The sequence below is a fragment of the Pholis gunnellus genome (genome assembly GCF_910591455.1).
Source record: "Pholis gunnellus genome assembly, chromosome: 15".
Lineage (NCBI taxonomy): Eukaryota > Metazoa > Chordata > Actinopteri > Perciformes > Pholidae > Pholis > Pholis gunnellus.
In genome coordinates this window covers 6,034,194-6,061,959 of record NC_136542.1, presented here as the reverse complement: position 1 = coordinate 6,061,959, position 27,766 = coordinate 6,034,194, and the positions used below count along the sequence as shown (strand labels likewise).

The 27,766-nt window shown below is 42.8% G+C and overlaps 1 protein-coding gene across 1 annotated transcript; it reads right to left on the bottom strand.

The window, feature by feature from the left end:
* Nucleotides 1-2,215: 2,215 nt before the first annotated feature.
* On the bottom strand, nucleotides 2,216-22,844 carry crip2 (cysteine-rich protein 2). The gene is made up of 8 exons (XM_079175130.1): nucleotides 22,724-22,844; nucleotides 10,556-10,650; nucleotides 6,678-6,735; nucleotides 6,300-6,431; nucleotides 5,024-5,095; nucleotides 4,801-4,895; nucleotides 3,820-3,877; nucleotides 2,216-3,571 (listed from the first exon to the last, which is right to left on the bottom strand). Exons 1-8 carry the CDS (start codon nucleotides 22,764-22,766, stop codon nucleotides 3,504-3,506), a joined length of 621 nt encoding a protein of 206 aa, XP_079031256.1. The 5' UTR covers nucleotides 22,767-22,844; the 3' UTR covers nucleotides 2,216-3,503.
* Nucleotides 22,845-27,766: the final 4,922 nt, after the last annotated feature.

The following is a 27,766-nucleotide window of genomic DNA, read 5'->3' as shown; positions in this document are numbered from 1 at the left end:
CCGATACGGCTGCTTCGGTCACTTCGCTGAAGCTTTCGGACATCTGGTCGATGGGTTGAGTCCGTGGAACGTTCACAGCCCCAGTATGCAAGTTTCTATTTAGGGAATAACTGTAGATGATGGAAATATTGTTTTATGATGTGAGACAAAGTCTCACTCCCCTCAATGAAGAGGAAACGGTCCAAAGGAAAAGAGGAATTGATTTCCCCTCTTTGGGTCCAAAGCTGTGTGTAAAGAATACAATAAATCCAGAATTTGGCAAACAAAGAACAGAATTTAACGCACAATGTAGGAGACAATCTTTCCACATTCAGTATACGATAGACACTAAAAGCTAAGTGAAGCTGTTCATTCTTCATGACTGAGGCCACACATCCTACAGGTGGAGACAACTGTTTTCTCTTTAAATCACAAGAACACAGTCAGTCCCAGGTGTGTGAGTGTGTGTGTGTGTGTGTGTGTGTGTGTGTGTGTGTGTGTGTGTGTGTGTGTGTGTGTGTGTGTGTGTGTGTGTGTGTGTGTGTGTGTGTGTGTGTGTGTGTGTGTGTGTGTGTGTGTGTGTGTGACTGATTTGAAAACAATAAAGAGGTCAACTGTAGGCGGCCGTGTGATGCCATATACTGACATCTGTTTGGTATCCACGCAACCATACTGTTTCCCCGGGTGCGGCCCAGGAGACAACGTTACAAAAAAATTGAAAGTGACCAAATGAGGGAAAAATTGTGGTTCATATTTAGATTTTTGTGTGCAACTGTGAAGACCGCGTGTGCAGAGAGGGAAGCTACCGAACCTACATTACATTTACATTATTTTACAAGTGACGTAAGGCTGAAACCGTCTCGCTGCTGTCAGACATTATGTTTAATGTGGAATGAGAAACAGTGAGATTCGCGGTGCCTCAGAGCACTAACTAAGCCAACACCCTGCGGTCTATTTCAAACAGTCATGTTCCTTCAGGTTTCTGAATACTGTCACACGCATAGCCTCAAACGAAGCAGGATAATCCATTTCTAAATACCTGTCACTATTGGTTGCTGCTATGTTTTACCCCCTCTGCAGAGCATGAGGCACTTACAGGTGCACAAAATGCAAATAAAATAATGATAATGTGGTACCAATAGCCAAAAAAGAGTAACACAGTTTGTGTTCCTATGTTTCAATGTTTAGAATGTATGTTTCACATGTAATTTGTCATTAATTCCAATGATTCGCTCTGAAAGAATCAAAGGTTTTCAGTCAGTAAACAGCAGATCAGCTGAACATACAACACTGAAAAATGTTCTGTATGTCTTTGTAGTTGTAAATTACAGACACGCATGACATTCAACCATATAATCTGTGTTTGTTTTACATTGATCTAACCATCAACAGCAATCCTTTCTATGTAAATTCCTCTGGAAATACTTTACTTTAGGTCCCCCTATTTAGCACGTAAGCATTTAACAAATAGCCTGCAGAAAGTACGACAATGTAGCTGTGAGCAAAACGTTTTTATTAATGTACGTCAACAACTTTACATCCATCTGAAGGCGACTGGAGAATGAGGGACAATACTGTTGTAATAATATAAAATAAGTCTACATTAAATGTGTCCTAATAGCTGTGTACAACTACATTATGTGTTATAAATCATTTGTTAAATGTGCATAATGTACAAACACAACTCAAAAGTAAAATTTCCATTCTTTTCTTAAAAACTCGAATGAATTAGTTGCTATTTACTCTCTGAACGCCTTGTGAATTTTTCCCTATAATTCACACAAAAACAAACTTGCCAGAGGAAGTGATCACGAAATCATGGCACCTATAAAATAAAGTGTGACCAACACAAACAGCTAATGCACGGTTTACACCTGGCTGAGGAAACACCTCGTGTAACTTTAAAGCTTTCACACATGCACAGCAGATTGTATCGCGGTGCCTTTCTGCCTCATAAAACACGCTGCCTTACGGTTATGACAGTCACGACCGACCTGAGATGAATGAGACAAGTGATTCATTCAGGGAAAAGCTCTCTGAAGGTTCTGCTTTTGGAGGAGTGACACATTAGTTTCTCCTGCTCTCAATAAAGAGACTGTACAGTTAAGGAGTTTATGGCGTTCGTGGTCAAACTGGGTGTGAATATTGTGTCGTTTTACTTTAATCAGACAAGAATTCCACAAGCTCGCACAACATTTAGTTTCTTTATTGCAATTCATGAACAGAAAAAAGGGAGTTAAAAACTCTGTGAAACAATAATCGCAACGAACACAGATGAAGAGTTTCTGTTTATTCGAGGGATTAAAAAGACGAATGCAGCAGGGCTGCAGTGCAGCGGTTCAGCTCTACAAACAGTGAGCCCTGCAGCGTCTACGGAGCCCCACGATGTACAACAGGTATATTAAACAAACACAGTAACAGTCGTACAATAATACTAGGATGCACATTCTTACAGAATGACTTGTCTGCAGTGTTTCTACAAGCTAAGCTACGGTTCCTGCTAATGGCAACAACAACAAAGAAATACTTCAAATATCTCTCGGAAAATAACAGCAGTGTTATTTATCTGAAATAAACAATACAAATCTTGATCGTAGAGATTTATGCGTCGCCTTGTTTGACCTCCTTCATAATCACGTAGAGGGTAGTAGTAGTACAATGGCTAATTAACTTAAGGACTTGATTCGAAGCTATAAATACACGTTTCTGTTGTGGCAAAGCACAGCCCTCCCTAAGCAAAACTTCACCCCCATTCTGCCTCATTCTAAAAATAGAGGTTTTTGTTATTTATTAGCACATGATCCAGATTTTGTCATTAAATAGGTTATTAACGTATGCTCAAAAGTCAAATAAATTCATGTTACAGCCTCATGGATGTGTTGGAAATCATGTAACAGTCGCCTGAAAGGTCAACTTTCCCACCTTTTTACAATATGTTGGGACTTTTAGGAATGTTGTCAGGGTGCCAAAATGTAAATATGGCGTTTAGTTATTGGCACCGTGCCCCTGAGCACCACCTGTGCCTGCAACTGCCTGAAATTCCTCTGGCTGTCACCGCGCTGCACCTCTACCCACAATGCATTGTTCTGATTCCTAAACCCGAGAATCACTCTCATCACATTTTTGTTACACAAACATAAGTCATCTCAGAACAATCGCACGGTTTTCAGGGTACAAAATTGAAATATAAGACCTTCGTATTTAACTGTGGTGACATTTAATATGTTCACATATATTTATAATTGTGTAAACATGGCAAAAAAAAAAAAAGGTTGAAATCATTTGTAACAACCTGGTGGGAATGCTGGATGTGGCTCTCCCGGAGCAAATACATATATAAATCATTCCCGGTGGCGCTAAATCAGCTGGGAGCGGGTCAGAATCAAGGAGAAAAAGGATCAGAAGGCCGGTTGTCTCAGGTATGAACGCACAGGTGGGAGGAAGAAAAACAGGCTACGAATAATACTGTGGTTGATGGTCAGTGGTGTGAAGAGAAGAGGGATGAAGCTGAGGGGACAAAAGGTTCAAGGCTGGGTCACTGCACTGGGCTCCTTTTCATAGATGTAGCTGCCAACACCACCAGTGTTCACGCCTGGAAAAACCACAGGGAGAGCAAGAAGGGTGTCAGGATGGGGGGGAGGGTTTAGGTGCGAGAGAAGGTGCAGCAGGAGAGGTCGCAAAACATTTTCCTCAACAAGCTGCTGTGTGGCAGATAACGCTGTGATGAAATAACTCTTGAGTAACAAGCTCATTGTGTTGCAGCGTGGATCGAGTGCTCAGACATTCTGTTTCAAGTGTAGCTGATAATTTGGTGGGATGACAGCACCACCTAGCGGTTACCTTTGGGCCCGAAGAGGACAGCATAGCAGGGTTTGTGGCAGTAGGGCTGGCCGTCATGCTGCAACGTCAAGAAATACAAACATTAACACGATGAAATCATGTTTTCAGGCAGGCAGACCGGTTGAAAAGACTATTACAAAGAGAGACATTTGTATTTCCTGTTAACTTCATGACATGAATTAGGTGTTTTCCCATTTCTCTTCCATCGTCCCCTTGTTTTCTTTATTTCATTTATCTCTTCTCTTATTTTTTGTATATTTTCAAGTCTTTCTCTTTCTTGGGAGAGGGTTCATTTACTGGTATATAAATTATATATTGGAATGATAATCACGATGATTTTTGATCAATATTGAGATCGCAATTCATTTATTTTAGGGACATTTTTTTTATTGCCCTTTCACATTTGAATAAACGGAGCACTGCTTCCACTTCCATCTTGTGCTGAATGCCAGCTAATGTACAAATCATTGCATCAAAATAACACTGGTTCTTACCGACAGTGCCTCTCCCAGAAGCAAAAGTATAATTGGACCTAAACTTTTTACCCAAAATTAAATTAACAGCACTGTTTTCACATTGTGCTACATTCCTGCTAATTATCAAATCATTGCATCAAAATAAGACTTGAAATAAGGATCCAAAATGAGTAATAGACAGTTTATCGTGATCAAGATTAATATTTGATTAATTGTGCAGCCCTGTGATATATATAATTTCAAGAGAATTCACTTGTTCATATGTTTTCTTTACTATTTATCTGTGACATCATGTTTAGTTATTGAGTATGGATTACAGGTGTAATGAGAAAGTCACATGTGGCTGTGAAAATTGTACTTTTGTACCAGACTACGTTATATTGAGAGGCGTTTCTATTTACGGACACGGGGAGGGGCAGAATAATAGAAACACCTCTTATTATAATGCAGTCCAGCGCAAAAAACACCACTTTTTCAGCAGTTTTCCGACTTTCCTTTGTCTCACCTCTGCGTGGCTGCCAGGAGTCAGAGTCTTGCTGCACCTCTCGCAGCGCAGACAGGGCCGGTGCCAGTCTTTACCCAGTGACGTCACCTTCTCAGCTATTTGTGACAAACACAGACACACCTGTGAGACACCATGGCAACCACTTGGCAAAGTTCACACCTTTTCACCCTCCAACCTTTTTCCCCCTTCACCTCGTGTTGCAGAAGTGTGGTAGTATACGCACCAAAATACACCTTCTTGTTGCATCGGGGACACAAGTTGGCCTCTCCGGAGAAGGTGGTGATGCTGCCAGCAGCTGAAACATCACACACACACACACACACACACACACACACACACACACACACACACACACACACACACACACACACACACACACACACACACACACACACACACACACACACACACACACACACACACACACACACACACACACACACACACACACACACACACATTACAATACTGGAAAGGCAAGGGAAGTGGTTCAATAAATGACGACTAATATGTCCAGTTGCCTAAGTAGGGGTATGAAAATAACATTTGAGCCAAGTACTAAACAGCTTTTAAATATATTTTAAGAGGGAATTATGTAGCAGGAAGGTTTATTTAGCCAATTTGTTGTGGTTGCCATTTTAAAACACTTCTTATTCACGCCCTCTTTCAACAGCCAATCATGAACGTTTAGTGAACCTGTAGTGTTGTAGTGGAGACTGCAGGTGGCGCCAAAAGGCAAAGACACTGGTTTGGTTTTAATCTACCACGAAACCACCGACACTTCTTCCCACATATTCACCAAAAACAGAACAAATAGACGCACACAGATTCAATCCTACGTAACACCTGAGCACACAGAACTCAAGACGAACAAAATCCTACAAACTGTAACACTAAAAGTTTAAATAGAAGTCTTAAACTGCCTCAAATCATGACAAGATGAAGACTTAAACTATAGTAGATACAGTATAACGCATTCTAGAGAATGTAATTAAACCTAAAGACATTCACCCCTCTCTCCTCTCTCTATTTGATTAAATAAAGTTCATATATCCATTTTTTATTTGTTCAAAAGATTCTAAAGATCTCCCGTTATCTGGTTGAGCTGTTTCACACATTGAAAGGTCCAGAAAGGTTAAAACAATCCTAAATCTTTGCTGAGTTTTCTGGCTTCAACAACAAAGTGAGTAGAAAACAGCCACTAACTGAAAACTGCACAGCGGAGAGAAACTGCAAAAACACCTGATAAGATTATTTTGTTCCTGCTGACAGGGATTTCCCAGAACACACACACACACACCCACGATCGAACACGTCTGAGAAAATCCTCCTCAAGTCCCAAAAGACCGTGTGTGTCGGCGTTCTTATCATTGAGTCAGCAGCAGCTTTGCAGCAGCAACCACGTCCCCGTCGACGAGCTTTTTCCATTCAACACTTGCTGATGGAGCCACAACTCCCAGTATGGACAGTAGGGAACACACACACGCTTCCTCATTTACCTTTCGATGCTGCCTTTGGGGCGAACACTCGCCTCTCCTCAGCTTTAGGGGCCGAATCCACACTAGTGGCAGACGGGTTGTTGTTGGCGGGAGTGTCGTACACATAAGAGCCGGCGCCACCGATGTTCACACCTGTAGAAGATACAGCAGAGGAGGGGAAACAATATCAGTGACTCAAAAAAAACATAGCTTGACAGAAATGAGTTAATTCAATTGAGATGTTATGGAAGAGCTGTTGTATTGGACTGATGGAGCTGATAAAGTGGCCTCTGAATGTGTATTTATTCATAAATAAGTGATATTTAGTCCACACTCAGTCCTGACGTTCTGTACTTTGTGCTCATCAGTTTGTGTTGAACACGTCTACATGTACTTTACCTTTTGGCCCAAAGAGGGCAGCATAGCACGGCTTGTGGCAGTAGGGCCGTCCATCGTGCTGAGGGAGAGACAGAAAAACAAACCGACTCAATGGGCATGAAAACATAAAAACATATGACGCAAATAGGAAAATGCAACCACGACATGGTATGAGAAGTCCTATTTTTCACACTTCATATATTTGGGTTTTGGAGAGGAGATGGAGAACGTGTGTCCAAAAACGGAAACAAGCCTCTTTTTTTTCCATTTCAACACATAATAATGACGTCGTCAGGACTCTGTTGATGAATCCAGCGCCACACTTCAGTGCAGCCTGAACGTCTCCGTTACCCCCATGAAGGCCCGCCACTTGAGGGGTCAGTGTTAAGACATAGATGGCTTGCTGCTGATGCATGCTGGGTATGTGGCGGTCAATGCAGGAGCATGTGATCCAGCTTTGGGATCAGGGCTGAGGGCCAGGGTGGCCACTGGTCCAGAGCCCGATGCCCATAGAAGAGAAGAACCAAGCGAATGACACGGGCAAGACGCCAGGCCCTGGGTGGCAAGGGGAAAACTGGCATTACAGAGGGGGACATACTACCCACAATCCCTTCTGCTTTGGCCACATGAGCTTTCCTCAAAAGACCGATTTGCTTTCTCACCTTTTAATAATGCATTAACCACGACAGGATCAGCTGCTGGTACTGTGGCGACGCACTCCTCTCACACTTCCTGTTTGACATTTATGAGATCCATGAAGGTCTGGCTGCCGCCGCCGTGACTAAGCACTGATGACTTTCTCAGGACTGGACACACAGGGTTTCATTGTCAAGTGAAGCGAGTGGTCTGTTGGCAGTCGGCTGTACAGTATATCGCTGTGGCTCTGGCTGTGAGGGACCCTAAAAATGGATTATCCATCGCTGCTCAGCCCACTCGCTTCCCAGAAGTTCACTTCCCACATCCTGACATTTAAATGTGTTTTTCCCATCTTTTCTTTTCTGACCTCATCTTTATCTCCATGCCCCTGTCGCTTCCACCCTAAACTCACTCACTTTGTCCGGGATTCAGTCCCTGTAGAGGAGACCAGAACGGAGGTGGATTCATTCTGACCGTTTGGCTGTTTTTGCTCTGCTGCCTAGCAGGGAGCTATATTCAGAAAAGGTTTAGCTCTTAAAAGATGTTATCAAGCTATAGCTATGAACAGTTCAACCTAACGGTTGTTTTTCCTTCTTGAGTTGTATCATTTGATGGATATTTTAGAGGGCTAAAGAAGTGATCCAGTATATTTCACTAGATCAATTTGGAAAACATAACACACTTTTGTGTAATTTATATTTTTCCCAAATATAAAAGAAGGGAACTACTGCACATGTGCAAATCTGTGGGTGTGACCTCTGCTTGAGGCTAGCAGCTGGATGCTACATTAGCTATACTCGCACAACACAGCCAAAATCTCAGACCAAACTGTCGGTGATCGAGCTGCATTGTGGGTAACGTAGGTGTCAGGTTCTCATCCTTTTTCTTTTAAAGAACTTTTTCACGACCGTTGGGATTTATAGATCTTTATAACTTGAGACACAACAACGTCACGTCCATACGTTCTGATTGGACAGCGTTGTGACTCACAGAAGGAGGTCTGCAATTAAGTAATCCAGATCTTTTAGGGTCAACACTGAAGACTTGTCACCTTGTCTTTTCAAGCCTGGCTCTCTGCCACCAGCCCCGGGAAGCTGCTGCCCTCATTCAGCCACAGTGGGCTCCTTCCTGCCCCCCCCCCCGGTCAGTATTTCTCGGAAGGTCGTCACCTTTTGCATACCGGGCCTGATATGACATCAAAACACCCTCCCCAACAAACAAAAAAAAACACAGTCCCTTTTACATCTTCTTCTTCTTTAAATGTTTTATATGCAACGTCTCTCAGCCTCACTCTGTTTCCATGACGATGATGGAGTATTGAGTTTTTTTGCCTACTAAAGTCAGACTCGTGGCGCGGTGCTGCAGCCCGGGGCAGGATGTGGATGCAGTCCATAAAGAGAGAGCGAGGATGGTGGGCCGAGAGAGAGAGCGAGAGAGAGAGAGAGATTGTGTGACTACATTGCTGTAATCGTGCAGAGATTAAACGGCATCCTTTGGGCTTTGCGGGGAAATTGCTTTTGTGTACAAAGACGCTGAGATCACATCCTCTTTGAGTTGAAAAAAAAAAGGAGCGGGAGACTCTACCCACTTACAGAGAGAGGGTAAGAATTTAATCATTGGCTGGGTCATGAAAGAAGGGGATCCATCTTATGCTGAGACGTTTGATTATTAACTCGGCCTGTAACACTCAGGGGGGTATAATTCCCAGAAGGACGACTCATATTGACAGATGCAACCAGACACAAACCAAGTCGGGGGGAAAAAAAGGCATGTACTCAGCAATTTCCTGTATGAAGTTCTGTGAAGTGAAAGGAAAGAACTTCATATCTCTGAAGGACCCTCCTCCAGTCTAAAGGCCAGTCACACCAGCTTTTAAAGACAAAATGGCATCAGGGTGAAGTTCAACAAACTAAAATTGACTGCCAAAGTTGACCAATAGCAGATCATTTTGGGGAACGAAGCTGCTTATTAGCCGAGTGGCACCATTCCCTTTTTTATTTAGTAAATTACGCAGCTGCTTTGACTGGATAATGCTACCATCTTCCCACGTGGCTACTGGCACGTTAGCGGTTAGCTCGCAAGCTACAACAGTTTACAAACTAGCCCTGCATGTAGTGCCCGCATGTGTCTAGAACTTTTAAAAACAAAAACATGCAATACGGTTCGTTTTTCATTGAGGATGCACTGTAAAGATCATCTTTCAATAAGTCAATACTGGCTTCCCCTTTTTCGATTTCACCACAACATTCACTGAACTGTAAAGAAACAATGGCACAGAGTTTATTGGCCTTCGACCCTGTGTGACCGACACGACTGTACCGATATTTCATGCCGAAAAACAACACAACTACCGAAAGTAGAACATGCACTAACGGAGAAAAGCCCATAAAGTCAATTCAGAAGAGCCATTTGGTTGACACTTTTAGCCACAGCGCTTCACAGCATCACTGAGTGCAAATAATGTTAGCATGAATGGCCTCAGTGGGAACCAGTGAACTCCCACCCCAGGCAACGTGCTCCACACACACACACACACACACACACAGCTACTATACACTCTAAGAGTGCATATCATTGCCCCAGTTACAAAGTTAGAACCCATATCTCCTCTTTTCTGGTTTTCCTTTAAAATGTCACGATTCATTTAGACTGTTAATAGGTGGACTGTTTGAGAGAGTGAAGCGGTAAATCACATTTTTGGACTGTTATTCGGGCAGAACATTAGAAAAACAGCCATTTATTTTAATTGCTAATAAAAATAATTGTTTAAGTGATGGAAGAAGTATTGAGATCCTTTAAATATATACAAATACTGCATTTCAAAGTCCCCCACTCAAACTCTTACTTAAGTAAAAGTACTTATAATTATGCAGCATTAATGCTACCATCTTCTTGTTTATGATGGTTTATCCATTATACATATATTATTGGAATATTATTACTAATGCAATACTCTGTGAGAAAACATTTAATAGCCTTAGTTTAATTGAACTGTGATTTCCTAAACTGATCATACGTGTGAAATCTCAATCTTAAAAGTAAGTAGTCCCTAAATCTTTGAAATAAATGTCCAGTTGTGGAGCAGAAAGTACAATATTTCCTTTGGAAATGTAGCGGAGTAGAAGTATAAAGACATGAAATGGAAGTAAAGTGCCTCAAACGTCAGTAGTTGCAGCTCTGGAGAAGACGGATTAGCATCAGATGCATTTACTTTCAGCAGTGAGAGGACGGTATTGTCTCGTCGCTGCTGGTGTCTTACTGACCTCAGCGTGGCCTCCGGTGGTCAGGAGCTTGTTGCAGCGGTCACACTTGAGACACAACTTGTGCCAGTCCTTCCCCAGGGATGACACCTTTTCAGCTGCACATGAGAAGACAAAAGAGATGCGGGGTGAGTGCAGACGCTCACATAAAGCAGCATTTATAAACATTACCACGAACAACGGCCGTCGAGTGTGTCGCGCTTTGTACGCGCTATAATGTGGCCTTCAAATCACTCATCGCAGAGAGGAATGACGTCCTCTCGTTGCTTCACGCTGCAGAATAATCATTAGCTTGTGCTGTATCTCTGGGCTGCTGCGCCCTTGGAGGGAAATCCTGTCATCGTGCCAACTGAGTGACATGGGGGGGGGGGGGGGGGGGGGGGGGGCTGTATTGGGAATGCCTGAGCACCACCACAGGATGCAGTGATGATGTCATTGTGGGACGGACAGACAGTGGCGTGAGTCCCAGTCCAGCTGGAGCAGCGGGGGGTGCCCACATCCAACCCAGATCCTTTGTGTCACCCCTCCAAAAACACACACCCCTCCCCCCAGTTTACAGTATACCCATCCTGCTGCAGACGGCCCTTCAACCCCATTTCCGTCCCCTTTCTCTCCCAGACCGACTCCCAGACAAGCAAAGGGGCCCTAATTATACCGTTTCCAATAATAAAATCTCCGCTGCTTGCACACAATGGACCCCAAGGAGCCGTGGAGGCAGTAGAGGAAACACCTTCTCTTATCAGACAGGGCACAAATAGACGGATACGGGAGTCTGTTTCCTACATACCCTCAGTCAAAAGCACACACACACGAACGCATGCATACAGCATGTATGCAGACATGCAGACAACAATTACTTCCTCGCTCTAGCTGCTTTCCCATATGTACCACTATAACCTGTAAAGTCCTGCGTCAGCTTATATAGGCGGGGAGCAAATTAAATCAGATATTTGAGAGTCACTTTCTGAACTGCATGGAAGTCAATGAACTCATTTGCCCAAACAAACAAAAGCAAAACTGTGTAAGACTAAATATGGATGTCACGAAACGCAAAACATGAATTTGAAAGCTTCTTGCGTTGAAAGAATGTTTCATTTCATTTTCTATAACAGATTTTTTTAACTCTTTTGTCTCCAATAATACCACACATCTTGAGGAGCATGAGCATAACACAACCAAACAAATGCTTTTTATTTGAGAGACCTCCCTCCGGGAGAAGGCAGCTTTTTTTTTTTTTTTTACTGTTCCTTTTATGGATGTGTCTTTTCGTAATGTGTCAGTTTATTCTTTTCACCTTTGACCAAATGAACACCCTTCTTTCAATCATAAAGTTAAGTTGATTTGATGTTATGGGTATCATGTGTTAATAATGCTTCACGGGATTGCTTTAGGAGATCCAACTACTCCCTGCAGAGGTTTCTGTTTACTCTCCAATCAGTTCTCCCCATCAATTATAAAAACACTGAGACAAATTACCAATAACAAGGCCCTGGAGAGTATCCGAGGATTTGGTGCATGACCTCCCATCAACACTTGAGAGCAAAGGAATGCTGATATAGCAGACTGCCGGAAACGTTAAATCACTCTTAAAGTTACTGTTATTCAAAGGAAAAAAGGGCGACAATAAATCCTTCTTTAAAAATCAATAATCTGCGTTTAATCAAAAGATGGCCACAAAACCTTCCAAAATCAAATGTGTTTATAGTTGGCCACACTGGTCATCATTGAGAGAGAGGGCGACGATATTCTTTAAATACGAGTTACACATTTTCAGACGGTGTCTCCTGAAAGTCATAGTGTTGCACTCGGATGTTCGTATGGAAAGTGACAGAAATAGTTGTGTAAAAATGGAAAAAAAAGGAGCCAGAGAGAGAAGATCAAACCCTGGATTGCAAGTTTCGGAAAGTAACTCAATAAATTCATCCTTCTCTAGTTGCTTTTAAATTAAAGAACATACCTTTAAAACACCTTGAGACGGCGTTTAGGGAGCGTAGAAATGGAGCCAGCAGGAGTTTAACCTGTCTGCTCGAGTATAAGTTTGCTATTTATTTCCTCCCAAATCGGAGGATACCCACATACCTCCCGACACCTCTACAGGGTTAAAAGTACCGCCCGTGTGCCCTCAGTGTTGTCATTGACGGACTCGTGAATGTAGTTACACCACCAGACAGATATGAATGGAAACAGTATGTCCTCATTCTGTGACTCTCTCTGTGTGTAGTAACAACGTCTTAAAGGGCAGTTGTTATTATAAGAGGGGTGAGCCCTGTCTGTGTGTACTATGTGTTGTGGGAGTTACAGAGTGGGGGAGGTGGAGGGGATCTGCTTCTGGTCCAGATGTTTATAAACCCCCCCCCCCCCAGCTCCAACGTGAGCCTGTATCTTTATTATCCTTCATACTGTATCTCCTCGATTGCTGAAATAAAGCCAGAAAACATGCATTTAGGTGCATTTTCTCATTAAAAAGGAGAAAAATAAAAAATTGACTGCAACAATGGACCGACAGATAGTTCTTTGTCTTCCAAAATAGTAAAGGTGTGGGCACAAATGAGGCGACTGAAATGCCACCGTGTCTTCCTCTACCTCATTACGGAGACAACCTGAGGGTAGAAGCACCCGCTCGTGTAAACACAACAAGCTCCTGTTCACAGGGAAGTCTCTCCGGATAGTCACATTTAAATTGTCGACACCCGATGAGGATGTGCCAAATCCTTTAAGCCAATCTGTTTTCTCTCTCACGGCAGTCTCACAACAAAGGATTCCCCCGTGGTTTAATGCAAACAGTGGGACTGCTTTGGGAAATCACTGCTGAACAGTTTGTAGAACTTCTCACCTGACGTTTCTGTCTGTTTTTTTGCTATCTATAAGGGATATCTCAGATTAAGCAAATCAACAGCCAACGCCATATATTGTGACTGCTTTTTAGGACGTGACCTACGAACTTTGACAGACGAGATACGTCAGAATTTTACCACCTCGGCTTAACTATTTCACCGTTATAGAAATCCACTTTTGTTGAATATAAGATGCCATAATGTTGAGGTGCTGATTAATTGACAATCCCTTGTCAAATTGGCAGTAAATGGAGCCAAAAATGTCAAAACGTTGCATTAAAAGCCTGGGTGTAGTAGAGTAAGATGAGCAAGCGGCAAAGCTCAGCAGATGACTGGCGGCTCAGGAGCCCGTTTTATTTTTGTAATAATTATATAAAAGTTATTTGAGGTTGTAGAGATCCAGAACACATCTGGATTTGTGGGACTTTAGTGTCTCTAACAATTTGTTCTGCCGACTGACAGACGATGCTACTGCAGGAACACTGAGTTCCAGGTGAGAAGATGACGTCAAAAATGAAAACAAGACTGCTGGTCAGAGAGGTCTGCACCAGAACCATATGATACCTGCATCACTGTAAGCTACTTAAATGTGTCAATTCCAAGTCTAAGCTCCTCAGCCTGCGGTCGGCCTCTCTGATTGCATCGTCAATATGGTTTTAAATCACCCGAGACAGCCGGCTGCTGACTCCTCTTCCCTCTGATTCGGCATCAGTGTTTACGATTGCTTGTTTCACTGATGTTACTGAACATTAATCAAAAGGAAAAGAGGCTTGAAAGTGTCTTTGTAATTATGGAAAAGGGTCTCGTTTGTGCTCGTCAGTCAACTTGAACCACAACAACTGCTGTTAGAGCACGCGTTACTGAGAAGATGTGAAGAAAAAAGAAGCACAATTTCATGTCGATACGAGTGCCGAAACGCTGCACATTGAGCCCCCTGATGTGCACAAACACAACCCCAGCTGTGGCGCCTCCGCCCACCTCGGCACAGTTAGGTAGGTTGATTTGGAGCCAGGAAATTACCAAGTGCAAAAAAATATATATAAAAGGCATTACGACAGCGTTAGCGCTGCCACTGGCAGGAAATTAAGGGGCAACATCTCATCTACACAGTGACGTTTAAAAGTCAAGGTTTTCAATGCTTTTAGGTAGTTGGAAAAAGCATTTAAATTCTGATTTAATAAGGTCAGACCTTTTCACACTATATACGGCACTGGGGTTAATGTTCATGCACAAAGACATTAAACGTCTGTAAAAGACCATAACTAATGAGAAAGCACCGTTTTCCCTCACTTAATCCTTTTTCATTTTGAAAAATTAGCTTTTTCTAGGTTTCTGATGACATGTTATCCATGATCTCAGCCCATAACACCAATATTTATTAAGAGAGCATTTGATAAGGGCAGTTATCAGAAATCCTTAATTGGGTCTAACTTCATTCCCGGGAAATCATGAGTCATGAGACATCTAATGCGACGGGTAAAGACGGCAATTCTGTATCAAGTACTTTCTTTGAAAACGAACGACTCATGTGATGTTCCAGTGAGCAGATCGGACAACTTCTAGCCGGTTATAATTTGATTCATTTCGTTATTTCTGTGACATGATTCACTTACACTTCAGATCTTATTAAGACTGAAACCAATTATGCTCCGTGTACAGACGGCCTGTAAGAGGAGCAGCAAATGGCAAAACACTCTGTAATTGGACATTAAGCAACAGAACTGTAACGAGCGGTCTTCAGAGGGGAAAAGATTAACAGCCAATTTCTCCAAAAAGGACTTAATTATGGTTGCTTAATTATCAACAGCGACAGGGCAGCTGCACCCAAATACCAGAGCTGATGAGGGACTGAGATTCACCCCCAATGTCAGAAGGAAATTCAACCTTTCCGTCTTTCTTAAAGCCTGAAAAGTCAAAACAGATAAACAAGCACAAGTACTGAACAATATTTATACAGCTGAATACCCAGCATGCAACACGGCAGGGGGGTTGGGCTCTGAAATCTCCCATGGGTGCTCTTTTTTATCACTCAATAATTCGATCGGGAAGCACCGGGGGGAAATGAGATCAAATCTGCATCAACTGCAAAGACGGCTCGTCTTGTTGTTTTATGACGAATTTGTGACAGTTGCAGCACTTTTTCAGTAAAAAGCTTTGAATAGACCAACTAGCGGGATCCTACTGACCCAGAGCAGCGTCTCCTGGTCTGTCTGAGGTTAACTGTTACATAGCCTACGCTACTGTAAGCTATTTCATTGAGTTTCCTTTTAGCTTTCATTTTTAATGCTATTTTAAGGCTTTTTAACGAGTTTGAGTTCCCTTTGGTCAACTGTTATGCAGTGTACTGCATATTTCTATAGGCTTTTATTGTGAAAGGTAAGAACAGAAAGAGTAGTCTTTGTCAAGGTTGAAAGGAGTAATACAGTTTGCCGTCTTAGTTCAGACTACGGATGCTCCGTGTTGTACAATGTAGTGCACGTTTTGAATATGTTGGTTCCGCACACTGTGATTGGTTCATTGCTATGTTCGCAGTGCAAAAGCTCCGAAAAATTAAATTACAGCTTTTTCGCATTCTTTGGGAACGTTTCTCAAGACAAAAACAGTTCGACAAAATACTGACGTACTAAATGAAAAATGTCCTTTTAACCCCTTTAGATAACAATCCATCATATCACCAATCATATTGGAATTTATCGTCCTCGTATGACGTGGCCAGACGTAAACCGACCAATTTCAACCACTGATATCGTGACATCCATCCATCAATCATTCTGACACTTTAAGCAACAAGGGAGGTTAGTTTCGCGCCACGTTCCTCTATAATGAAGCACGAGGTTAAATACTAATCATCAAGGACCTCATTAATGTATAAAAATGTACAGTTTATAACAATATTCTTGATCAGTAAGCTGGAGTTTCTCCGTAGTGCTCATGATGTAACCAATGTTATTGGGATCATCTGTAAGTCCCGGTTGGCTGTGTTCTGTTCTGTTTGTACCCTCTGGTGCCGTGGACCCATCTGTTCAGCTCGTCCTACAATAAAACCATCCACAACACACATGTACACACTACCCCTCCTCTCCCCATCCTCCTCCCCATCCTCCTCCTCCTCCTCATTCCCTTCATCCATTAAGCGACAGCTGAGTCCACGCGGGTGTTTATTCTGTTTGGGGCTTCTGTCACAGCAGTGTGATAACTGCACGTCCTAATAAACACCACACACCTGACTGACCGGAGGCCCAGAATGCAAAGCAGGACCCAAAACATGGAAGGTACATTCAGTAAAGAACAAACTCTTGTATCTCAAGAGAAATGTACAAGAGGAAAAAACAAGCAGCCTGCGTTTCCTTCTCTGCATCCTCTCTCTATTCTGTTCTCTGGAGTACAAACACCCCAGAGGACTTGTGACCTTTTACTAAACTTAAAAGACAATCGCCATTCAGTCAGGCACACCGGGGCATTCAACCTCACCCAGGGAAGTGACTTTGAAGGAGTTTTCAGCTTGTGCAGTAAACAACCTACTCAACCTACAACAGTGTCCTCTATGGAAGGACGGGACAACTTGGGCACAATTTCAAAGTCCTTTATTGATACATTCGATACATAAATCTGCCGCTTATTTTTCCGATTCATCACGTAATTGTTTTGTCTATAAAATGTCAGAAATGTTTTTAAAATAATAATTACCCAGAGCCATGGGTGACTTATCCAAATACCTTCTTATGTTCGATAAAGAGTCTAAAACCCAAAGATCCTGTATTTACAAATGATATAAAATGATTCATAATCCCTCTGTTCTTAAGTAGGTGTTGTTTTTAAATGGCACAGTACTTGAGTGAGTAAAAAAGAGTTTTAAAAGCTCATCTTCTGCTGGTCGTGAGGGATGGATAAAAGTGAGATGACCCCGTCAGCGGTGCGTTAAACATTAGAATTGATTTGTTCAGAGTCGGCGTGCTGAGGTGCAGGGTGGGGATGCTAAAGAGCCACAAGGAAACATGGGTTTGGATCCGTCTCCTCCTGTGGCTGATGCAACCCCCGTGGCAAAACTTAGCTCTGGAGGTCGTCTGTCGCCTCAGCCAAGGCGAGGTTTCCTCCCCGGGCTTTCTCCCCCCCTCTCCCCCGAATCCCCCTTCCCCTTTGTGAATAAAAGAGGCCGACCTCGTGAATTTTGCCGGCTGACGTAAATGAGCCGCAGTTAACTCGCATCCTGTCTGCGCTGGTCAGAGGAGCCGCGGGGCAAAGCACCCCGCTCCACAGTCCCTCCCCAAACACCCTGGGCCTGCTTCGTCCCACACACACACACTGCATCTCATCTCTAACCAGTCAGGACACTGTGTCCCGAGCTACAGGGACTTCAAAAAGGAACTGCATGACTAGCTTACAGAGTAGTGGACCATGTCTTCAAAGGAGGAAGCGGGGACTGTATCACTAGAAAGGCACCTTCAGATGTAGCCTATGTAATTGGATAATCAGCCCTTGAGGGGGTAGACGTCACATGACAGGAGACATAACATGTATAAAGTCTATGTACTTTGAGTGAGGCTTGTAAAGAGGAGTAATAAAATCGACCGTGTCTAAATGAGCACATGGTTCGACTAGAGTAGTTCCCTTTGAAAGTGTTAAAAAAAAAAAGAAAAAGATCAAGAGTTCAAATTATAGGCTAATCCTTGACATTCCAGTCAGCAGCTGTGGTTACTGGTGGTATGGTGGTACTGGTGCAAATGATTTTTAATAACATGGACACCCAGATTAATATTCAAAATGACAACTGTATTGACCACTTCAACTACTCTGTCAGAAACCTGTTTACAGCAGAGGATTCATCCTGTCACATTAATAAAGAAGAAGTTGACTAAAATAGACAGCCCGACTAAAGAGAACTAATTAAATCTAATGTCTGCCACAACACATTCAATTCATGCATTGTCTTCTGTTGTGCGTGGGAAAGGGCTTCTTATTCACTGTTTATTCAATATTAGAGCTACCATTCATAAATTAAAATATGTTTGAATTTCAAATTCACGGTATTTAACTCAACAGGCCATTGTTAGTCTCTTTGCCCAACGGGAAATGGCGAAAACTTGCGAGCCGTGCTCAATGAATAATCATGACACCAATCCATTTGACAGTGTGTTTTTTGGATTCGTGGTTTCAGAGGACAGTTGACTAGTCGACACTGTGCATCGTGGTGGACTAGACATGTCACGACAACCAATACGACGAAGGTTGATGCCAGAATCGCCCCCAAAAAACGTAGGTATCAGGGAACGAGGGGACTCACGGCGTCCCTGATAATGCTACATTGTGAGCGAAACATTGTTCAAATGTTAAAAATAAATTTGAATAAAATACCTAGAGATGTATATTGTCATTGTTTACAATTTAGTAAGTGGGATCCTAGCTATCGCTGCAGTTTAGGATTGTGTGCCATTCTTAAATCGGTTTCTACAAAACCTCTATATCTTATCTTTGCAATCTGAAAATCATTGAATTTGATGTGTTTTGTCAAATATGGTTCCAGTAAAAACTTCCATGGCCAGTCTTCAGCCTGTAAAAAACAAATGGCGGTCATAAATAACATAACAAATGAGAGTAGATTTAATACAAATCTTGAGGATCTTAAGGATTCTAACATTAAAGTGTGAGACATTTGGATGAACAGTAGGCAACTTTGTTCCTCTCTGCTGTTATGCAACAGGTCATTGTGCTGCCGGGTGAATGGTTTCACCTGTGTTTGGGGGGAGGAGGGGGGGGGGGGGGGGGGCAGCCTGACTTTCAGCACCGAGCTTAATGCCATCTCCATTAGGAGGATCATATTTGTGCCTCAGAAAAAGGGCCCTCAACGACTGGTGCACAGTAGCTGGCAGGTTACACAACGACACAAGAAATGATGTTACGTAACAGACGAGGCACATTCACACAGCCCACTGGGCAGCCGAGTGGAAAATAGGGCGCTGTGGTGCTGACAGAAGAGAGTGGAAGAGGGGGAAAAAAAAAAAAACAGGCATTGTGTGGATGTTTGGGCTAAAAAAGGAGGTGTGTGGGAAACGTCTCGTCAGGCTGAGAGGATGAAGGTATTCTGCCTCGCTGGAGGCGACGAACGTGCGCGGATACAGAAAGAGCTTTGTGTGAATAGAGATGTCGTTTCTCATTATAATGCATGAGGCACTTTGAGAGTGTCCCGTTTAAATAAAGGCGAGCCATCTCGCCCCGGTCCTTCTAGTCGAGGAAAGAGGAATTCGGGGGCCTGAGGCGAAGGGCAAGTGGCCGAAGAGGAGCCAGAGTGAATGAAAGAGAGAAAGAGAAACTCCCGGCAGAGCCCCATTAGTTTCTCGTTTATTCACTTTGCTGCACAAAAGATGCATGGCTCCAATTTGTCAAGCACAGGAAGACGTGGCTGGATCGCTCAGCCGAATTCGGGTCTGGAGCCGAGAAAGACTTAGTGAGCCGTGCTGCGATGTGTCCTGCATGGACTCCATCACACGTTAACAATGTATTTCCACTGGGGCCTGACACATGTCAGCCAGTAGTCCCTGATGTATTCTCGGCATCTCCGTTCCACAGGAACTAGCAGATGTGATGCCCCAATGTGGACTCTGGGAATTGTAATCCAGCCAACCCTAGATTTAAAAAGTTAAATGTTCACATTCTTTAAACACCAGCAACGGTTTTTGTTTTTTGTGCCATTTATTTGGTTTTCTTGAAAACTGCAGAAGCAAAGCAAAACAGCAGCAATCAAAGCTTACACTTAGTGGTGATGAAATTGAACCATCACCACCACCACCGTGAAACAGCTGTTCATTAAAGTAACGAACGGAAAATAATAAAAAAAAGTCCACCACAGACTGTGTGGCTCACCGCTGCCGTGCGAAATGACGTTTGTTTTGTGGGTTTTTCTTACAGAAAAAGGGAGTCAAGTGTTGAAAAAAATCCAATATTGGGCACCAGCTGGAGGACCAGGTTGGTAACTACAGGGTGGGCTGATCACTGCTCCATGTAGCTACACCACTAATCACCACCACGAGGAGAAGAAGAAGAAGAAGAAGAAGAAGAAGAAAGCAAAATAGAACAGAAAATAGACACTTTTCTCTATCAGGAACACCATGTCCCGGTGTAGATCAGAAACATTTTACGCCCTCATTTGTGGGACTTTTAACTGCAGACCTGGGAAGGATTCCGGGCCAAGTATCTGAGAGGAGGACGCGTGTAGGTGGAGCCGCTGAGCTCATTCTAAAGTATCTGAATTCATCACGGCCGTGATGTTGATGCTCCAGGCTGTGGGCAGCAGCTCAGGCAGAAACGTCTCCCCCACCCTGACCTCTCCCATGCCTCGTCATAGGTTTCACAGCCTCCCTCGCAATGACTGAGACTTTATTGTCATCATAAAAACCTCCCTCACTTTCTCCATCCTCCCCAGGTTTGACGTGTGCAGCTAATTCCACCCGTTCATCATCCTTACAGTCGACTCGGCCCTCCGGGCGCTCTCCACCCAATAAGACACCACCCCCAACGCCAAATAACTCCTCCAGGATGGATCTCAGTATGTTACATAAAAATAAAAACACGCATCACAGGAGGAGCTGTGACTCACTCGCTGCAGCGAATTAAATCTTCCGCGCAGACGAATACTCAGAGATGCATGAAATCTGTATTGGAGGAAATTAAATCTTATTTGCACAGATATTCATTGTATGCCAGCGACTCTCGGTACCCATGGGACGAGCAGCAGCTGTGGTGTTTGACTGCCTCTCCTGTTACATAACAGGACTGCCATGCACTCACATAATTGAATTTGACCCCCGTGACAGCTCTGATGTGCGCTGTGAAGTGTAGAAAAAGATCAGCGTCGAAGAACAAATGTTTCTGTTCCCAGCATGCGGCCCGAACGTAAACACAGGATCACTCGCAATTGAACGGAGCAGCAGCACGTTCCCTAGAAATATGCTGAATATCGGGAATATTCGGATTCAAAACGGAGACGGACAATTTTGTTTATCTTCATGACCTGCGCTCCTTTAATCCTCTGCTTTGCTCTTATCCGTGCACATTTATTTCACTGTAAACATCTGTTAATAGTAAATAGATGATGATGCCGTCATCCACACTGTGACTAAGTGTGACGCTGTGCCAAAGTGAATCTGTTGTATCCCCATCTTTGTTTACAAGGATGCAGAAGATGCATGTTTACATGTTTTCAGTCTTTGTTTACAAGGATGCAGAAGATGCATGTTTAAATGTTTTCAGTTTTTGTTTACAAGGATCCAAAAGATGCATGTTGACATGTTTACAGTCTTTGTTTACAAGGATGCAGAAGATGCATGTTTACATGTTTTCAGTCTTTGTTTACAAGGATGCAGAAGATGCATGTTTAAATGTTTTCAGTTTTTGTTTACAAGGATCCAAAAGATGCATGTTTACATGTTTTTAGTCTTTGTTTACAAGCATGCAAAAGATGCATGTTGACATGTTTTCATCTCAGTGACGCAGCATGATGCTGCCGTGCTCCTCCGTGAGCGGGCAATCTCAGCATACGGCACTTCTGAACTCTTGGCGAGGGCCTCCATAAGCCAACTGCCAAGCTTGGATGTTTACCAAACACAACAAATTAAAAATGGCACAGACCAGTGTCAAAATAAGATACATTTTTTATCCAGTTTTGCCAATTGAGAGCAGACAGGGCATTGGTTTCTCCCACGTACGTTAAAAGCATTTTACATGTTGTAAAAAAAAAACATGAATTTGTTGAAATATTTGCTCTTAGGGCTTTTGTTTGCATTGACCCCCTTTCCCCAAAAGGTTTACCTCTGTGAATCATTTACACTGCCAGCTACTCTTTCCCCTAACAAAAATGCCTAATCTAGTGAATGGTATGAGCTTCATTTCTGTGAGAAAATATTTTGGGAAATGTAGGAATGGTCTACGTTTTTTCCTCCACCACTGAATATTGATCTTTATGGAGCCAATATTAGACTGTCAAATACTTTGAACATCCTACTGTATACTGAGATACTGTTAAAAACACAGAAGAAGGCAAAAGTGCATGCATGCATGCATACATTCAGAACTCCATGTGAAAAGTAGAAATGTAGTAAATGTAAATTCTAAATATGTGAAACGTAGATTTTTTCATTTTTTTTCAATGAATGGGCATAAACTGCTTTGTATCCGAATAGGCACACTATTCATGAAATGTGTAAATTAGGGACGATCAAAAACTGTGAAACACGTTGTTCTAAAAAAAACCCCGATCTTTTGGATAATGAAGCGAGATAACCATCATGACCCCAAAAAAGTAATTTGAAAATAAACAATAACAAATAAATCATGCAACACTCACCGAAATACACCGTCTTTTCACACTTGGGGCACTTTGAAGACATGTTGCGATGTCGAGTGAAAGTGATCTGTTTTGTTTGTCCGGATCGGCGTCTACTCTTCTCTCCGTCTCTTCTCTCCGCAGCAAGTGTCCGCGCTCCGCTTACAGAAGCCAGGAGCATCTATTGAGTCCACGGCTCCCTCATTTGCATAGCCCCGCCCCCTCCTCTTTCCCGTCACAGTACCAGTCCTTGTGTCTTCTTCACGTGTTGTAGGAAATATCAAAACTCGGCAGTTGCTGTCGAGGTTTGGAACGTCAGTTGCTTTTTCTTTTCTTCATTCTACTTCTTTAGAATATTATTGTTGTGGAATTAGTCTTCAAACAGCGATCTAGCAAACATTCAAGATACATTAGCCTTTTAGCTGCTAGCTATTGAGCCGAATATTTTGAGCAGCCGTTTTAAACATGCTTGTCTTGTGAAAAACAACAACAGGCTCAGTTTTGTTTATTATTTCATCAGAATCAGAACCGTTTATTATAATTATTAGATGTAGTTGACTAACATATAATACAACATAATTTGTTTCAAGTATATACTCAGGTCTTTAGAATCAATAGCTGTTTTTTTGTAAGTTGGATGTTTTACGAGCAGCACTTGAAGGCAGCATTTTTCTCTATGGGCCAGCCTGTGGTCTTGTCATGGCCAGACTAGGGCCAGGCGGGAAAGCTTTTTTGAGCAAGTAGTGCAGGATACACGTGCACTCCATTTCCTCCCCCCCCCCCACCTCTTTCCACAAGAGGAGTAGGAGTAGTGTTTGGTTGAATCACAATGCTCTCTTTCAGAATGAGTGACACGTAGGAATTTTTTAGGCAAAGGACGACGCTGAAACGTGGCTCGGGTGGATCGACTTTCCTCTCAAGAAGGCTGCTGGCTTTGTGACAAAATGGGCCTACTGAATGGAGACAGGCGGAGCCGAGAAACAGCTTCTGAATGTCTCACAATCCACTTTGACAAGTCGTGGTTTGCGTTCACTTGTGATGACTAATTAAAAGGCATTATCAGCTCCTGCAACAGTTTGTCTGTCTCTTTCCACTCGGGGAGTCTTCGGAGTGACTGAGGTCATCTCTTTCACACATGGGTGCTGTCTGGTCTGTCTGCCACATAGTGACACAGTGCAGGTCCTGGTCCAGGATCAGACGCTCTGATATTTCCCACATCTGTGTCCCGGCTGATTAGCAGCCTGTAACCGGTTCCTCCTTATCTCTGAGCTCACTGTTTAAAAAGAAAAGAACTGTATCAGTTTAAGACTCAACGGTCTCAACGGCCTCTCAAAGGCAGCCAGATTGTCCACTGGGCAACTTAAGGGGGCAACCCTGATCGGCATCACTGCCCAAGTAAAGGGTTTTTCAGCATTTCCTACTCGCGGTAAAGTTGGAGTAGAGAGTCTTCCCGCCTCAGCGCTCTCGGTGTGTATATCACAGAGGACACAATTTCACGTTCACCTCCAGTTGTTTGCTGTGGTTGCAGGTTTGTTGCCTGTTCAGCTGTGGACTCAAACCTGCTGAGAGGAGAGGAGGAGGTCAAATACACTACAGAGGGAAACAGAGACAAAGAGGAGGCAGGACATTGAAAGTGAAAGGGCAATGTTCCCCGCGGTCCTCGGCTCACTGAACACATGTGATGAAGATGAAAGGAAGGGTGTTTTATTCCCACTATCTGTAATATAAAATAACATTTATGTGAGGCTGAAAAGGAGAATGCTCAATCAGCAAAACCTTTAAAAGCATTATCATTTTCAAGATTGTGGATATATGGGGCTGAAATGACTGACAGTTGAGGGAACAGATGCCCGTGACAGGCTCGTACTCCGGCGGTGTGACTCGATGCTTCTGAGGAGTCTGGGTAATCCCCCGGTGAGACCACAGTGGACGTATCCAGGCCACTAGTTTTAACTTTCTGATCTGGCGCTTGGTTCAGACCCTCACTGTTACTCCAGAGCAGACCAAGCATCCAAACCCCCACGGGGGGGACGACAGGAATAGACAGAGAGAAAAGAAGGAGGTGGTCCTAAGGGCTGCAAGGAATGTTGGTACTTTACTTTTGCAGACGTGCCATGGGGCAAACAAGGGTGGAAAAAAGCACCTAAAAAATTTGACACGTCCTAATCTTTTCTTTATCTCAAAGTGTTCTCAGAGGAGCACTCTGCCATTTTTACACACGAAGACCGTTTCACTCGTCATGAGGAGAACCACTCAGCCTGCGAAAACAGTTGGTTGTCCAGCTTTATTTCACTTTAGTCTGAAAAAATAATCCTGACGATGCCATCAGGGTATCTCAGTTTTGCAGAAAGCTTGCATTAAGAACTGTGGGGGTGCAGCTTGAATGTTGTGGTTCATTTACTTGGTCGGGAGAGTCCAACCAAAGATGGTATTCAGATGCATAATAGGATTTTACAGGATTTAGTAATGTCTGAGCTTGACCTATACTCGGGAATAACAGTCAGGATATCTCAACATCTGCTGCATCAATTTTGACTTATCTTTTTAAAACATGTCTCTCAAATCAGTGACAGCGCCCCTTGAAACTTTGCCTTCCAGGGGTTGAAATGGTTTAACGCTAACGTGGAATGGCCTCAGAATAGCATAGCATTGTGCTAGCATTGCTTTTCTATTTCAGAATTTTACTTTTTTTATAATGCTCTTTGGAAATAATGTATTATACCATCTCAAACAGTGCAGTTTAAAGCCCACGTAAAGGTTCTTTTAAGGCCTAATCATATCTCTATGATGGTAAATATAATTTAAAAAACTCATGCCGTTATCACATTTTCATTAAAAGAAATGCTAAATTCTGATTGGTTTGCCCAAATACATGACATCATGTTTTCACAACTGAGCCCCGCCCCTTCCAACCAGTGAGGAGAGCAAAAAGAAAACAGAAAATAAAGAAATCATGTAAAAATCACCAAAATTGCTCTGAATTCATCAGAAATTGTGTGTTTGTATCTGAGCCCCATCACTCATAGTTAGTAACTAATTGAAAACGTGTTTTTCAGGGCCCTTTAATAAGTCTTGACATCACTAGTATATGAATGATCCCAGTGGGAAACAAACTCCGAGCCCTTAGTCGTGTTAATCCTCGACCCTTCGTCCACCACGACTTATGAACTCCAGCTGCACACCTGTTTTAAACAACACTCACGCCAACACTCATTACATAAGCCCCAAGGCCAAACAGGTGCCATAGCTGCCTTTAACCCCAGACAGCTACAATCCCTCAGTTCCTTCCTTTTTCCTTCCTGTCCATCCTACCACCTCCCCCTCCTCTCACACACACACTCACACATTCAGGCTCCACAGATGTAAATGCAGGCTAATCCACATGAGCCACGTGACATTTCGTTCGCTCTGAGGGAGCCCACAGAACGGCCGGCGAGGGCCCAGCCCAACACCACAGCCGGCTGCTTCTTTCAGCCAGCGGGCACGAGAGCCGGAGAGAGGCGACCAGTACATTTAGGCCCGATTGAGGGGTTCTGGGGCCTCTATTTAAAGTGGACAAGCACGTCATTTAAAAGACCTCAGGCAGCTGTGGTGTTTCCGAAAATGTGAGAGGCACAGTTGTTTGTATGGACCGCACGTGATCTGCATGTGCGTGTCTTTGAGTAAGAGGGAGAATAAAAGAGCCTGAATTAATTATTGAAAACGTTCGCACACACTCCGGAGTGGTGATTATTTTAGAAACAGTAGCCTATGTTTAGCTCTGCGAGGAGGAGACGGGGGTAAGATTAAACTGTCTCGGCAGATGATAAGCTATTTGTTGAGTGTTCAGGGAGATTTTAATAGAGAGCAGATCTTATCTTTTTGGATAAGAACGAGAGGACAACATGGACGGTTTTGTCTGCCTTCTTTCTCTGGGTCTCCTTACAGGATGCTGTCCTCTTGTTTAGCCACGATACAAGCAAGTTACTAGAAATTACACACATACTATACTAGCATTGTAAGCCACACAACCATTAAAATAAACAGATTCATGTAAACCAGCAGTCCTGCTCGATTACAAATAACATCGGAAGAAGCCACATTCAAGCCAAAAAATGTAATATATTATGTTGGGCAGACAGTGTCCAAATTAGCACTTAAATGTTTAGCCAAAGCTGATATGAGGCGTCTCAATCTCTTAAATACAAAATGTTTTTTTTTGCTGATCTGTGGTCGAGGGGCAGTAACACAAAGAGCGGATTTTAGACTAAAAACGTTCTATATTTGAAAAGATCGGACAGCTAAAGTCTCATGTTAGCAGCAGATTTGGTTTCCCATCTTACATTCAAATTGCTTCAAGAATATTTTTTTGACATCCAATCCTTAAGGGGAGCAGTTAAAGTAATTAACAATGCGTGGAAGAGGTACTGGAGGAAGTACTCAGATCCTGTACTAAGAATAGCAATACCACAGTGTAGAAATACTCTGTTATAAGTAAAAGTCATGCATTCTTTTTTTTACTTAAGTAAAAGTACAAAAGTATTAGCATCAAGAGATACTTAAAGTACCAAAAGTACACATTAAGCAGAATGGCCCTTTTCTGAATAATGTATAATATATCATTAGATTGATTAATTAACATGTACGTCACTTTAATTGGGTAAAGGTGGAGCTTATTTTAAAACTAGTAAATTAAGTTATCACATAGCGGAGTAAGACGTAGCAGAAAATAGAAATACTCATGTATTGAAGTACTTCAGCCATTGCTGCCTTCAATGTCCACGTATAGATGTATTGTTTTAAGACAGACTTGAAAGAATATGAACCTATCCTTTAAATCCAGCGCAACAAGTAAAGGAATCAAACGTAACCTTGTACTATAGTGTGAGTTTGTGGTGATTTGATTATTTTAGAATATGCACCATGTGAGCACAATATAAACTGCAAGGATTAGAGGTCTTGAAAATACATTTGAGACACTGAGCCTCTCTATAAGACACACAATGCAGGACAGGTCTCAGTTGATATTGTGCTTTCATGGTGCAAATCTTCTCACTTATTTTCAATAAATCAAATTACCAAAAA